Raw genomic sequence first — 14,342 nt, forward strand, 5'->3', positions numbered from 1 at the left:
GAATAAAAACAAACTAAAATAACAAAACTCCGTACAAAATGTACATTATAAATTTTTATTTAATTTAGTATTTTTTCGGGAAATATGATTTCAAAAAACATAAAATGTTCACTGAACAATATCTTAATCTTGTAACCCGATAGGATTTCAAGTTTTTAATTCGAAAACAGCTGTTTGCTTTTGAAATAGGAAGTCTCACGAATGCTTATTAAAGTAAGCATCCATTATTTATCAACTCAACTTACTCATACTTTGTGTTTGTGTTTATAAAAAGTAAAAGTCAATTTTACATCGTAAATGAAATGATCGTAAAAATTTCTGGAATAGTGGCTTAAATCCAATGTTTTGGACTTGTGCGATTTTCATTTCAAGTTATACTATTATAAGTACTACATTTTTAATTCATTTTCTTACAATAAAGCTACATTCTGCTCCCAAGTTTCGGTAAAGTTATTACATAAAAGTTCCGATAGTGCGATATTAAGAAAGTGGATTTAATTCACTTGTCAACTAAGGGGCTCATATGAAGTTAAAATTGAACATTATTTTACGTGAGAATGTGGTACAATGACATAAAGAACGCTGACGTATCTGAGACATCGTTGTACGTCAAAGGTATGTTTACGTCAATAGCACATTTTAGTCCGAAAAATCGAGATTAAATCGTGGGACAGGAAGTTAATTATGAATTGCACAAATATTTTTATACTACCGCTTTCATCGGTAGCTTCACAGACGAACACGATAAATATATCACGTTCTTCTGGCGGCACTCACGCATTTGATGTCAGGTACTTTGGTACTATTCAGAACGCGTAATTCAATGTTAACCCTCGTGGTCGGATCTGTGGGTTGATTAACAGGACCCTACATAATTAATCGCGGCCGTAGTAATTAAGTTAGATAGCTACATATACAGCCGCAGGCTTTCTTTGTTCAGGCGATATATCAAGCGTATCCGAAATCCGGGGATAACTGCAAAGTATGTGACCCTCATGCGAAAGTAAATCGGCAGTTAAACATACAAATTACTTTGAAGGAAACATTCGACCAAGCATGGGTCCAACTTCCAACTAACGAGGGTCATTCGCAGCTCCTCGACGTGAATGATTACTCTAAAAAAGAGCGTCAAACATTGGTTCAAATGCCAAATCATTTCATGAATCATAATTCATGTTTCATGTTTGTAAAATTGCTTAAAAAAATAGTAATTGTCACATTGGTGTAACCCTTCGTAAAAAGTAGTAGAAAATGTTTAACCCTCAAGCATTGTAAACCGTCTATGAGACTACTATCAATTTTCATGTATATCTATTTCAACGTTGATAATAACTAATTATCATGAAACGTACGTACGTTTTTCAGCACAATTGCTGTTGTAAACAATTGAATTTGGCCTTTATTCATATACAATGGGTAATCGAAATATTAACAATGATATAATTATTGTACAATTTAATATAATATAATATAGTATAATGTAATATATAAAACAATTTAAATGAAAGTTTTGCTACTCTGAATTCTTAGCGTTTTTGTACGAAATATTGATGTTTGCAAACTATAAATACACCTTTAGCAGCATTGTACACAACATCAGTCATCAGATAGCTAAAAAATATTAAGAGTCGGTGATACCTCTTTTAGCAATGATATGAATTTTAATATCTATGTTATTTAACACTAAACCTACCACCACCGGTCAAAATGATCGGTTCCAGATTTTTTATTTTACAATTACTGAAATTATAAACATGTTTTCGTGGGAAATGATTAAATAAATATATTTAGTAGAGCATGTATTATAATACGAACCGCACAAAATCCAAATAAATTCAATCTCGTCATTTTTATAAGACAACATATATCAGTTACTTTTAAGGCTCGACAGATTTAGTGTTAAGGATAATCATCACAAGTGTGAGTTTCTGAAGTTTCGAGAAACGAAAAATTAAATTTAAAGTAAGAACTTGAAAAGTACTTCTTCATGAATCAAGTAAAACCCCATAAAAACATATTCCCTAGATCCTAACTCCAAATGATTGCCATTCATAAAATATATGTGTAGTAAAAACTTTTCTAATGATTAATAAAAATTGTTCAAGTCCGCACAAAAAAATCTACAAACAGAAAAGTAAGTAGAAACATAATTTTTATATTAGTTCACGATAAAATAAAATATTATAAGTAATTGTTGAATCGTTCTATATAAAACGGGTGTAACTTAAATGACAAAGAATTTATATTTTCATAATAGTCTTGTCTTATTTACCTAAAAACAATTATTAAAATACAAATTGATAACACATAAAAATAAATTGATTGGTTGAATAATTTTTAGGTATTTTGCATGGCGATTTGAGAAAAGTTCACCAAATTTTTCTTTATTTTACATTGCAGAGTAATGTATCCATTTGTCTCAAATAAAATTAACAATAACTAGGGGAACATATTCTTTAAATAATACAATAGTTAATCTATGTAAAACAGTCGATCTTTACCACAAGTTACATGAGTTACCTTCTTAATAACGACGTAATAAGCAAGTATTTTGTGTATATAAAAGTGTCAATAAACAATTAACAATAAATAAGTAACAATTAATTTCTTGCTCAAACTAATAAATTAATTCATTCATTCAATTAATTAATTTAATGTAAGCAAATCCGTAACTAAAAACATTATTGACCGGCATAATTTTTAAAAATATCTATAGTCCATGGCTAAAGATTTATTAATCAACAAATTGGCCGAGTAACGTTATCTATAATTTCGTCTGAGATTATAATGCAAACGAAGATTTCTAAGTTTCCTTTTGGTACAATTATTGAAAATTCTATTGATAGGCTTAGGTACAGCAATAATATACATTATTCCAAAAAATAAAACAAATCTACTAATTCTCATGTTTGTAAAACTTCATAGGTATGTCAATAAAACTATTTCGTTTCACATAACTCTTTTATTTTTTGTATTATATTAACATAACAATTTTTATGTTTGGTATATGCGATGATAAAACCTTACTTGCACGAACGTCATATAGGAAACAGTACGAACGGTCGATCGTCTACGATAGTTATTGGGTAGACAACAAACATGGACGTGTGTTAATGTTCGCTCGAATAAAACCAGTGATTGTAGACGTTAACACTTTGACGGCCGAGCTTTCCGCGCAGAATCGTTTTGCATACCGCCGCCAGTTGCTGCAAACACTTGTTACGGCACCTACTGGAATACGTATACTTGATCTTTAGAAACTGGTCAAACCATCATCGTTAATTCCAATGTCGTATGATGAGTATTTACAATGAATGTCGGAGGCACTCTGCAAACACGCGGTAAAGGACTGAAACGTTGCCAAGAAAAAATGCTGGAAAAGTGTTAAACTAGAAGTCACACATACACACATGACACACTGGCCGTCAAAGTAATGGTGCGCAAACCGCGGTAAATGAGGTACATCGAAGGAACGTGAGCGTTACGCAGATATTACATCTGGTGCGAAACAATTAACACTTGACTCGCGGGTGTTTCATCGCGGTGCTAACTTCAGGTACCGGAAATGATCCGCGGAAGCCCAATAAAACGTCGATAAGCCTAGAAGGTACTGTCCGTGCCTGACAAGAAGTCCCGCAGGACGGCACAAGGGCAAATAAGGGCCCTCGTTCGCTCCGTCTAACCCCTCCTCCATAGTCCAATGCCTAGAGTTTGACGTCACACGCTGCATAGTATGCGCGACCGTTTTAGCCAATACAGCAGCTAGAGGCGTGCACCTTCCACTCTGACCAATCAGCCCCGCATTCCTTTCGCGGGACTTCTTGCGCGGCACGCACAGTAGATACGATTCAACGAGCTTCCGGCGAAACGTTCGCAATTTCAATCGCGCGGCAACGATAGACACTAACACGGATTACGAGCACCTGTTCGCGATTCTAACTGACTTTCTAACGGTAAACGATCTAAACTTTATTACAGAATATAAAATACATAAGCATGATTATGCGGCGTTGTCCTTCGAAGTCAAGAACATTTCGACCAGTTTGATCAAGTTTTCGATACCCTCCAAATAATTTACATCAAGCGTGTTTCGATCCTCCGTCGGGAAGACATGCGTGAAGTCGATCATATTAATTCTAACCCAGTTCAGCTTCTCCTCCGAGGAGCTACTGAGTTCGCTGAGCAGGGCGTCGTAATCCTTCTTCATCTGAATAATGTCGTCGTCGTAGTTGTTGCCGTAGGAATGCGTGCGACAAAGCCGATCCGCTCTGAAATCGGAACTGCAGGATCCGCTTCTGTTCATGGCCTTTTCTTTGCCCGTCGACTCGCATTCGCTACTCAAACTGATACTCCGTTTGATGCAGTGTACCCTCTCGGCCGTCTGATTTCGGTCTGTTTCGACGGTCTGGCTCGTTCCAGAGTCACGGGTACCCTCGCTCGCCTCTTTGAACGCATTTCTCGAGGTCGCGGTCGCGTCATCGCTCGCGGTGGAAAATGAATTGGTTACGTGACTGGTCGGCGTTGTTCTGTCGGTGGTGTTCAGGTTATTCGGATGTAAGTAATGCCGCAGTCTTTTCGCGTCATATGCCACCAACAGTGAACTAGAATAAAAGCGGAACAGCCGCTGGGTACGAAAGAATAGTAAGATCTTCCACAGGAAAGAGAGAAGTTGCACGATCAATTGACGGCAGGGCGGTCTTTCTGGACTTATGTTCAGGAACAATTTCAGCGCTGCGCAGGAAAAAAAGGGATTGTTCGATGTACTTGATCAAGACAAAATATGTATATAGTGTTCTGGAAAATTTTGTTGTGTACAGCGGCGGTCAAAAGAAAGTTTAAGATTGATATTTTTGTACACGTGTATCAGTAACTTTAGCACTAGATGGGGTCTCAAATGTTGATACCATCCCGCCACACCTATACGATGTCAAACTGCTTTTGTTTATTCGTCTGTTTTCACACAATGCGTTAACAATCCATTTTGTTCGGCACGTGCAGCGGACAAAAGTAAGTTTAAAGTTTTTTGCATTGTAATAATATTAACAACTGCATAGTAAACATAATGTCGATGTTTCCCTTCATTTTTGTGAATACATTGACTTTAATTAACATCTGCATCCTTAGTTACACAGATGAATAATAGAACTGATTCGAGTCGTTTATCGTTCAGCAAGATATTAAACCCCAACACACTTCATAGGTGACATCTAATTTTTTTTTAAGGAAAAAATATTTAAAAATTCAAGTGCCCGCCACAATCCCCAGATCTCAATCCCCTTGAAAATCTCTGGACAATTTTAAATAACCATGTTCCTTTAAGTGCTCGTAAGAACAAAAAAAAGTATTATTTTGGAAATACTTCAAAACACTTCAAACAAAATCTACTATATATGAATATAATACCTTTTTTTAAATAGAATTGAATTGTATTCTTTTGTAACCAATACTTAAGCCTTAAATTAAATGTAGACAGAGAACAATAAATATCAATTTTCTTAAAAAGAAATTTTAATTATTGTAGCCATGAACATAATCGTACGACAAGAGGTTAATTGTAAGTACATATACCAAACAGGCTATAAGCTGCAATAGAGATCCTACAAAGTAATAAAACTAGCAAAATATTTGAATATGATAATTATAATCACAAAAATGTAGAATTAAACTTACTTTTGTCCACCCAGTTTCTTTATTTGTTTTATTATTCTAAATAAATTATTAATTTTCTATCCTCTTTTGTAGTTCATAAAAAATGCATTACTGTTCTAAAATCATATTTCAGTTGGTAAAAATTATGGTAGTTCTATAAATTACTATTTAAACTTTCTTTTGTCCACCACTGTACTAGACACAGTACTGCTCAGAATTATTCCAACAGAGACTTCGCAGTTTCCTCTGCTTTGTGAAACGAAAGAAAAGTATACCACGTTATTATTCGCATCAATCACTCTTCGTTGTAATTAAGATATTTATTTTATTGCATAAAATGGTTATTGTTGCATGCATGTATTTTAACACTTTGAGGACCCGTAATAGATATTTGTATTTTTGATACTTGTATTTGTACCTAAATATTTATTGTATTGTCAGAAGTGAAGAAGATCCTATATATTCCCTATATATAAGTACAAGTATATTTATGTACTTATACATACTTTTTCATATTTTATATAACAGTCGGAACACGGGTTCTTCAAATCTATATTAAAACGTTTTTATATTTATATTTTTAATAATGTATGTAACATATTAGCTAGAGATATCTGGTAATTTTAAATACATACAAAATTATAGCAAAGACGGTGAAACAGAAGCGTCCGCGGGGTTCGATACTTGCATACGAAAATATTTTTTTCCGTTTTACAATTTTAGAAACGCTTAAATAATAAATACAGATTAATAACGATAAACGAATTTCTTTTAATACGTGCAATAACAATTTAGCAAATAATATGTTTCTACACTAATATGATACTGAAATGTTGTTTTAAATATTGTCAATTTCTGTATACAATTTCTCGTTGATTTATCGACAAAATTTAAATAACATAATTTTAAAAAAATACAAATTCTTTCTACAACCAGACGTGATTTTTCTGAAATATTTGATTGCATTAAGTTGTACTTAACTTATGTAAATACCACCAATGAATGAATGTTATTGAGGATTAGTTTTCTTACAAAAGATATTTCATAATATAAATAAAATTGCTTTTCCAAAGTTAGTAGAAAGTACGTGAGTAGAGTAAACAACCATTAATTAATTTTTTTTTGTGTATTTACCACATTTATAACAACTATCATGTAGCATCATCTGTAAGTACTCTAACTGAAATAGGGTAATGCAATAAAAAATATATTTCTGATAAACATTTTCCAGTTTATAAAACGTATCTTCTTCGGAAACATAAAGCTTCGTCATTGTAACTTCGATAACGTAACGTACATAATATGAATTGTTTACATCTTTAATAATACTTTACATACATTATTGAAAATCTGGACATTATCACGTCACAGAAATCTGTTAAAATTGTAGTAGCACAATTTGAGTCCTTCTCTTACCAGATTTGCGCGAAAAATAGCAGTTTTTAAGATGCTAAATATCTGAAGAATTGTTCAGTCTATGAGCAATGGCGGAACCAATAGGCGCCCAACGAACATGGAAATGAAGCTTTAGGCCAGAATTCTTTGTTCTACGCGTCCACGATGCGCGTCCCTTTTTTGTTTCTCCCCGCTTAGAGCCATAGTCGCGTGCGGATATGCAACATGTAGTTGACTATTAACGAAACATGTGTACCTTTGTATTGTATTGTGTTGTATCATATACGTTACTCATTAAATATCCTCATATATATATATATACATTCAAATGTGTATGGTTTACTTTGCGTATAATCCCAACAATATCATGTACAGGTTTTTAATATTATACACCTTGGAGTGGGCGCATCGTTGTAAAATTCATAGCATTGATAGATTTTTGCATGTCAGACTTCTTTACGGACATTAATAAGAATTTAACTAACCCCAATTCTTCAACGCTTTTAGTTCCTTATTGGTTTTCCGGATGTGCACTGCTCAGAAATGCCTCAAAAATATCCATTTTGGGAATGCTTATTAAAATTAACATATTTTATTAAAAATGAAGATATCTTTACACCTTCTCTTACTACACTATAAAATGTATATCGTTTTACATGAAGACAGGAAAAAACTTACAGGCTACAAAAATCTTTTACAAGTTACTATAAAATTTCTATGTCAAAAAAGCAACGGCTAATTCTTAACATAAAATTGCTTTCTATATGTTATTGTTGTATCATTTTTTGATTAATAAAATACCTTTGTCTTACTTTAATCAGTATACAGGGTGTTCAATAAAACCATTCAAAATTCATACACCACATCGGGCATACAATTCTGACAATGAATAAAAAAAGCACTAGTAATGGGTCGAAAACTCGATCATTTTCAAGATATAGTCATTTCTAGATTTATGTTAGTATCACCTTTGACTTACTATTGACTTTCACATATCGTATGTAGACGTTCTTCTCGCTGTTTATGAATTATTTTCTAAATATCCTCAATCAAATTCCATACATACTTCATAATAGATAACGGTGACAAACGTGCGTGGAAATGAATGAAGGACATGTGAAATGAAGCCAGTATTATTGGGAGCTGAAAAGAAGTCACTTGAAAGAAATTCGGGAAGGGCCCGCTCCGAGTCACACGTATTTTCGTCTGTAGCGAATTATTGGCTACAGCAAACACACATACTACGTAGCGGTTGTGCCGTCAAAGATTAAACATTGGGACTACAGAGTAAACGCAGTGTCGTCAGTCAGGGGAAATTGAGGGGAATACAGCTGCCCTCTCTCTCTGCCATTACCTTCTGAATCACAACGCAGACGCAGACGCAACGCGAATTAGGCTTGCACATCACGTCACGTGACCGGTCCGTGTCGGAATCGTGGGAATCATGGACCTAAAGGACGGTGCCTAGTTCTGCGGGATTAAAGCGAAAGACGGAAGTTAAGTATTAAAAGTGGCGTCCTTGCAAGTATACTTTGATTAATCCATTTTTTGGTCAGCGATATTTGCTTGCTCTCACTGAAGGATTGTTCGGTCCACAAATAGTGGCGGAGCCAATGGGCGCCCGGCGAGCGTGGAGGGGAGCCTTTGGGCAGCTTGTTCTTTGTTCTGCGCGCCTGCGATGCGCGTTCCCCTTTCGTAGAAATACAGACGCGTTCGGATGTGCAACATGCTTTCGATCGTTCGAGAAGCTCGTGTACTTTTGTAACATATTACATTCTATCATATATTCTTTCATATACATTACTGAATAAATGTCTTTATATATATACACACACTCAGTCACGTGTGGTTTGCCTTGCGAATAATCCCAACAATGGTTATGGGCCCAGAAACGTGTAAAGTAAGACATAACCTATAAAGACCACGTGCTCGGTGTAAGACAAAAATGGAATCGCAAGGTGAATTAGTGGGTGAAAGAATGTATAGCAGAGGTGAACTGCAGATAACGAAATTATCTGACAGAAACTATCGCTCATGGAAAATAGAGTTGAAATGGCTACTACGATCCAAAGGTTTAGGGGATCTCGTATCGAGAGATGTCGGTCCAAACGAGAACGCTACAGAATTGGAAAGAAAGGCATTTGTTGTCACAGAATAAGAGGAAATAGTGGTGGTGGAACACACTATTCAGACGAGAGGAAGACGAAGACCGAAAAAGGTTATTAAAAATCCGTACGGAAGAAAGGGCAAACCAAAGGCAAATGAAGAACAAAAGGATTCACTTTTGAAAGTCGAAAGCAGTGATTGGAGGGACAGCGACATGGAAGCAAATATAATAGAAATCATTGAACCTAAAAGTCTCAGTGAGGCACTGGAATCTCCACAGGCCAGTGAGTGGAAGGAAGCGATAGATGATGAGTTAAGTTAAGTTTCGGAGCAGTGTTTACAATGAATAGTTTTTCTTGTACACCCTGTATATCTGTAATGCATTGACAAGATGCGACGAAACATACCATCAATTGCCTGTCGTAAAATATATAACAAATGTCCGCTAATGTTACAAAACTGTAAGCGCCCACTCGAAGGTTAAACTTTAATGAGTTCGAAAAAAAAAAGGAAAAAATATGCTTGCCGCAAAGAAGAAACGTGGAAGATATTATAATGCACGCAATAAACCCCTTACCGTACTTTGACGAGTCTGACTCGTGATGAGAATTTAGGGCCAAACGTAAATGTCACGAGTCTGACTCATATTCAAAAGTTCGAGCCAAACATGAATGTCACGAGTCGACATTCGCTTCTTTCGCGAACATTTATGGACACCGCTTGGGCCCAAATTCTTCCGAGTTAAAAAGTACGACGAGAGGTTAATTAAACTTGTACGATAATACTAAACATTTTTCACAGCAATGTTCGATTGGGAAAACAATTTTTCAAATAAATATCGTTGTATAATAATGTAACCTACAGGCTTGACATGCGAAATGGTCATATGTTGCAAGTGTAACATTCTGGAAGCTTTAAACCATTGAGTAATTATGAACAGTACTATGCGTTCGTTCCGTAAATCATCGTATCGGCAAGACAATTATACTTATATAACTATCGAAATCTTAGACAACCATTTTTTATTATGACTAGAAAGGTACATTATCGACCAAAAGTTTTGAACCATTTGGCAAATTGGTATAGACGAAAATGTACTAATTAAATTTTGAAGGGACCCAGATCTTAATTTATAAAAGGTTAGAACAAAAAGTTTTACTGGCTGTATTAGCAAATATTAATTTTGAACAGTTTGAACAGTTCTAAACTATTGGCCAATTGTGTATAGAGTGAGCTAATAAAAAGTTCTGCTGTCCATATCTTCGCAAATATAGAAATAAAAATAACATGTGACCAGTAAATTTTACTTAATCAAAAATGCCCTCGAACAGTACTAGAAGATTTCATGCAAAGTTTCAACCCTCTACCTTAGCGATAAGGTAGTTGTAAGAAAAAAATTTAAGTTATTAGTTTTTCGTCTATTATCTTTATTTAATTGCAGGCAAAAATTATAACTAAAATCAGTCGCATAGCAGGTGCCAAAACATGTGTTAGGCATTTTCCGATTTTTTGCTTGGAGATTGATGTATAAAAATTTGAAAATTCGAAAATTTGGAAATTTCAAAGAAAATTTCAAATCATATCAATATAAACATCTAAATAATAAAAGTTCAAAAGACACTACTCGTACACATACAGATTTAGTCTATAGTATTACATTGCTTGTACATGTAAGTATATTAATTATAGTAGTAACATATTGTTATAAAATTTGATACTAAATCTTTCTAGATTTTTTATTAAGACGCGTCGGAGTTGAGAAACGTAAGAACCTATATTTTGTCATTTTACACGTGAAAAAGTAATTTCCATTTATGAATTTTAGTAATTGCCTTATTGGGTATGCATATAAAACGATTTAAAACGTTTGTATACAGGGTGTCCCGGTTAAGTGAGTACAGCAGGATATCTCGGAAGGAGTTGTAGTTATTAAAAATGTGTTCGTACAAAAGTTGTTTGGTAGGACGGGCTACATCATGTAGTAATAATTGTTTTCTTGTGGGTGGAGTAGTAGAGGAGATCTGAAGGTCAAACTAATTTTCTTAAATGGAATGCTATATTTTTTTCTTCAGAAAGTAACAGCTGGCACTAAGACAAATCCAAAGAGGTGCTATAATGTAGTATTCTGAGTTCGATAAAGGTAAATTGTTAGCTTATGTTTACGTTGTGCATCGGCTGACGGCAGACAGCTAGCAACCGCTGCTGAGCAGCGTCGAATGCGTCGATATCAAGTTACTGCAATTATGATATTATAAACAGAGATTGAAGATTATTGCTAAAGCCATAAAGTATCAATTGCAATTTTCACTTACTAGTTAAATAATTTTTTATCCTTCTACATGTTCACCATCATTGGAAATACATATTTGTAATCTTTTTAAAAATTGTTTCTCAACACTTTTTAACATTTCCTCTGATATTGATCTGCATGCGGTCGTAATTCTTGTTTGTAAATCATTTACGTTTTCTACTGGTGTCTGAAAGACTATTTGTTTTAAATAGCCCCACAGAAAAAAATCACACAGAGAAAGATCTGGCGACCTTGGAGGCCATGCAATTGGTCCGCCACGTCCAATCCATTTATTTTCGAATTTAATATTTAGCCAGTTACGAACTGCTATAGCATAATGGGCAGGAGCTCCATCTTGTTGAAACCAAAGATTTTGTCTTTGTATTATTGGCATTTCATCCAAAGTATCAGATAATTCTGTTTCGAGAAATCTTAAATACGATGCTGCATTTACGTTCCCTTCAAAAAAGTAGGGTCCAATTATTTTGCGATTATGGATACCGCACCACACCATAACAGATTTTCGATATTGAATGTTGCATTGTTTAATCCAATGCGGATTTTTAGCTGACCACATCCTTGAATTCTGATGGCAAATTACACCGTTAGTATAAAAAATGCTTTCATCCGTTATCATCAAATTCCGAATAAAATTTCGATCATATGCAGTTTTATCGAAAATCCATAACGAAAATTCTATTCGTGGTCCAATATCGCGAGGAAAAATTTGTTGCACGTCCGTTGCCTTGTAAGCTTTCAAGTTATGCTTCTTAAGAATTTTATGAACAGTCGTTTTTGAGAGTCCACAATTGGCTGAAACGCTACGAATGGATGTTCGAGGATACGTGTTGAAAGCGGCCAAAACGTTAACTTCATTGTCTTCAGTCCACAAAGAACGTCGATATCTCCCTTGTACAACACTTCCAGTGTTCTTAAATAACTCAACAACTTTTCGGATAACTGATGCTGACAGCTTTGGTGTATCCGGATGCCGTTTATGGAATTCACTACTGACTTGTCTGTATGATTGGTATCCATCACCCCGTAGAAGAACTAATTCTACCTTCTGTTTAACAGTTAGAGACATTTGAATGTATTAAATAATCACACAACACACTGAAAAGATTAAACAAAACAGTCGCACTAAAAGAACTGAACTGAAGTAGTACACTAAAAGAACTAAACAGAACAGTACAATAATGAAACAAAAATAATAACTATGAATTAAAATGTCTGATACTTTGACTTCTTCACTCACTGAATGCACTTCTCAAACTAATTTGTCGACCCGGATAGAACTAATGAAAACAGCACGTGGGAAATAAATTCGAACTTTGTTTACAATATTGGGTCTTATCGCAGTAACTCGATATCGACGCATTCGACGCTGCTCAGCAGCGGTTGCTAGCTGTCTGCCATCAGCCGATGCACAACGTAAACATAAGCTAACAATTTACCTTTATCGAACTCAGAATACTACATTATAGCACCTCTTTGGATTTGTCTTAGTGCCAGCTGTTACTTTCTGAAGAAAAAAATATAGCATTCCATTTAAGAAAATTAGTTTGACCTTCAGATCTCCTCTACTACTCCACCCACAAGAAAACAATTATTACTACCTGATGTAGCCCGTCCTACCAAACAACTTTTGTACGAACACATTTTTAATAACTACAACTCCTTCCGAGATATCCTGCTGTACTCACTTAACCGGGACACCCTGTATACAGCAAAAAAAAAAATAAAAATTTAACGAAGTAAATCACTTGCACTTCCAAGAATATAATTACGGCAGAAATTAAGTATCGGTCTACAGAACTAATATTAACATTCTGAACGTGAATTCAAGTCCCATTCAAGACTTACAATTTTCTTACCGTCATTTATAATATGCTTTGATACATTCACTAAAGTGAACAGTATTTACATAAATCTATTCTGAATATTTAATCCTAAAATACAACTGAAAGGGTATAGCCGGATACGGAGGTCATTCAATAGGGCATCAAGAATAAACATACTGTGTAAAATTTCAACCCCATATCTCGATCGGGAGGCTAGTTATCCCCTTTTTGATTTGTTGAATTTGGCGGTAATCAGCGCGTCAGCATGCGTATTCCACATATAGGAAATATAGATGGCGCGTACGAGACCTGACCGCGTGAGTTTTTGTCTTACCGTTCTCCGGCGAGCGATTCGAATATTGTACGCTGTCGAGTAACCACGTTTTTCTTCTTTTCCGCACTATTGTAAAGCGTTACTTTGATTATAATAAATACTTTTACTTTTCATCATACAAATAATCATTTTCTATTCGGTCCTCGACGAATAAATCCAACATGATTTATTGAATTGGGTATCCGGAAGGAGAAAATTAAAAGGTCGGGACGACAATTTGAATATCCACCAAGACGAGGTGGATACCGTGGCCGTGGCCGCGGATCATCGTTAGAGCGTGGCGCTCACGATGCGCGAATACTTGTATACTCGCAATATGAGGTACCGCAGAGATATGAAGAAGAGAGGGTTCAACGGAATTTCAAACCTAAGGCTCCGAGACCGAAAACTCAGGCGAACTTGCGGCCTCCAAAAGTAGAGAGGGAGAAGGTTTAATTGGTGCTGAGGGCCGTCCTATCGCCCAGGAGCAAGTGGTCTTCCCAGCTTTTTCAGCCTTGCCGAGTTTGGCCATACAAATACATCAGAGTGTGTGTGTTGTGGACAATGGCTTTAGTAGACGTGTCACAGAGTCTGCGTTTCATTCTTATTGCGCAGCTATTACTTTTGCACGAATACTTAAGATCAAGAAGATGACTGGAGCGATACTCCAGCATAGTGAAGAAGCTTTGCAAATTCCTGCCGCATTAAATTATTATTTGAGCGGTTTTGAAATTAAATGGACGTG

The 14,342-nt window shown here is 35.3% G+C and overlaps 2 protein-coding genes across 7 annotated transcripts in view; one reads left to right on the forward strand and one right to left on the reverse strand.

Moving 5' to 3' along the window:
* Rbm13 (RNA-binding motif protein 13) overlaps positions 1 to 14,342 on the forward strand; it is a 181,049-nt gene that overhangs the window by 79,344 nt on the left and 87,363 nt on the right. The gene's annotated exons all lie outside the window — the stretch shown is intronic.
* Ipk2 (Inositol phosphate kinase 2) overlaps positions 2,418 to 14,342 on the reverse strand; it is a 34,794-nt gene continuing 22,869 nt past the window's right edge. For all 6 annotated transcript variants that reach the window (XM_076789522.1, XM_076789521.1, XM_076789527.1 and 3 more), the window contains one exon: positions 2,418 to 4,731. In XM_076789522.1, the coding sequence (XP_076645637.1) occupies positions 4,001 to 4,731 (731 nt within the window). In that variant the 3' untranslated portion in view covers positions 2,418 to 4,000. The remainder of the gene's footprint in view (positions 4,732 to 14,342) is intronic.

This window comes from Halictus rubicundus, chromosome 6 (assembly GCF_050948215.1).
Source record: "Halictus rubicundus isolate RS-2024b chromosome 6, iyHalRubi1_principal, whole genome shotgun sequence".
In the NCBI taxonomy this organism is placed as follows: domain Eukaryota; kingdom Metazoa; phylum Arthropoda; class Insecta; order Hymenoptera; family Halictidae; genus Halictus; species Halictus rubicundus.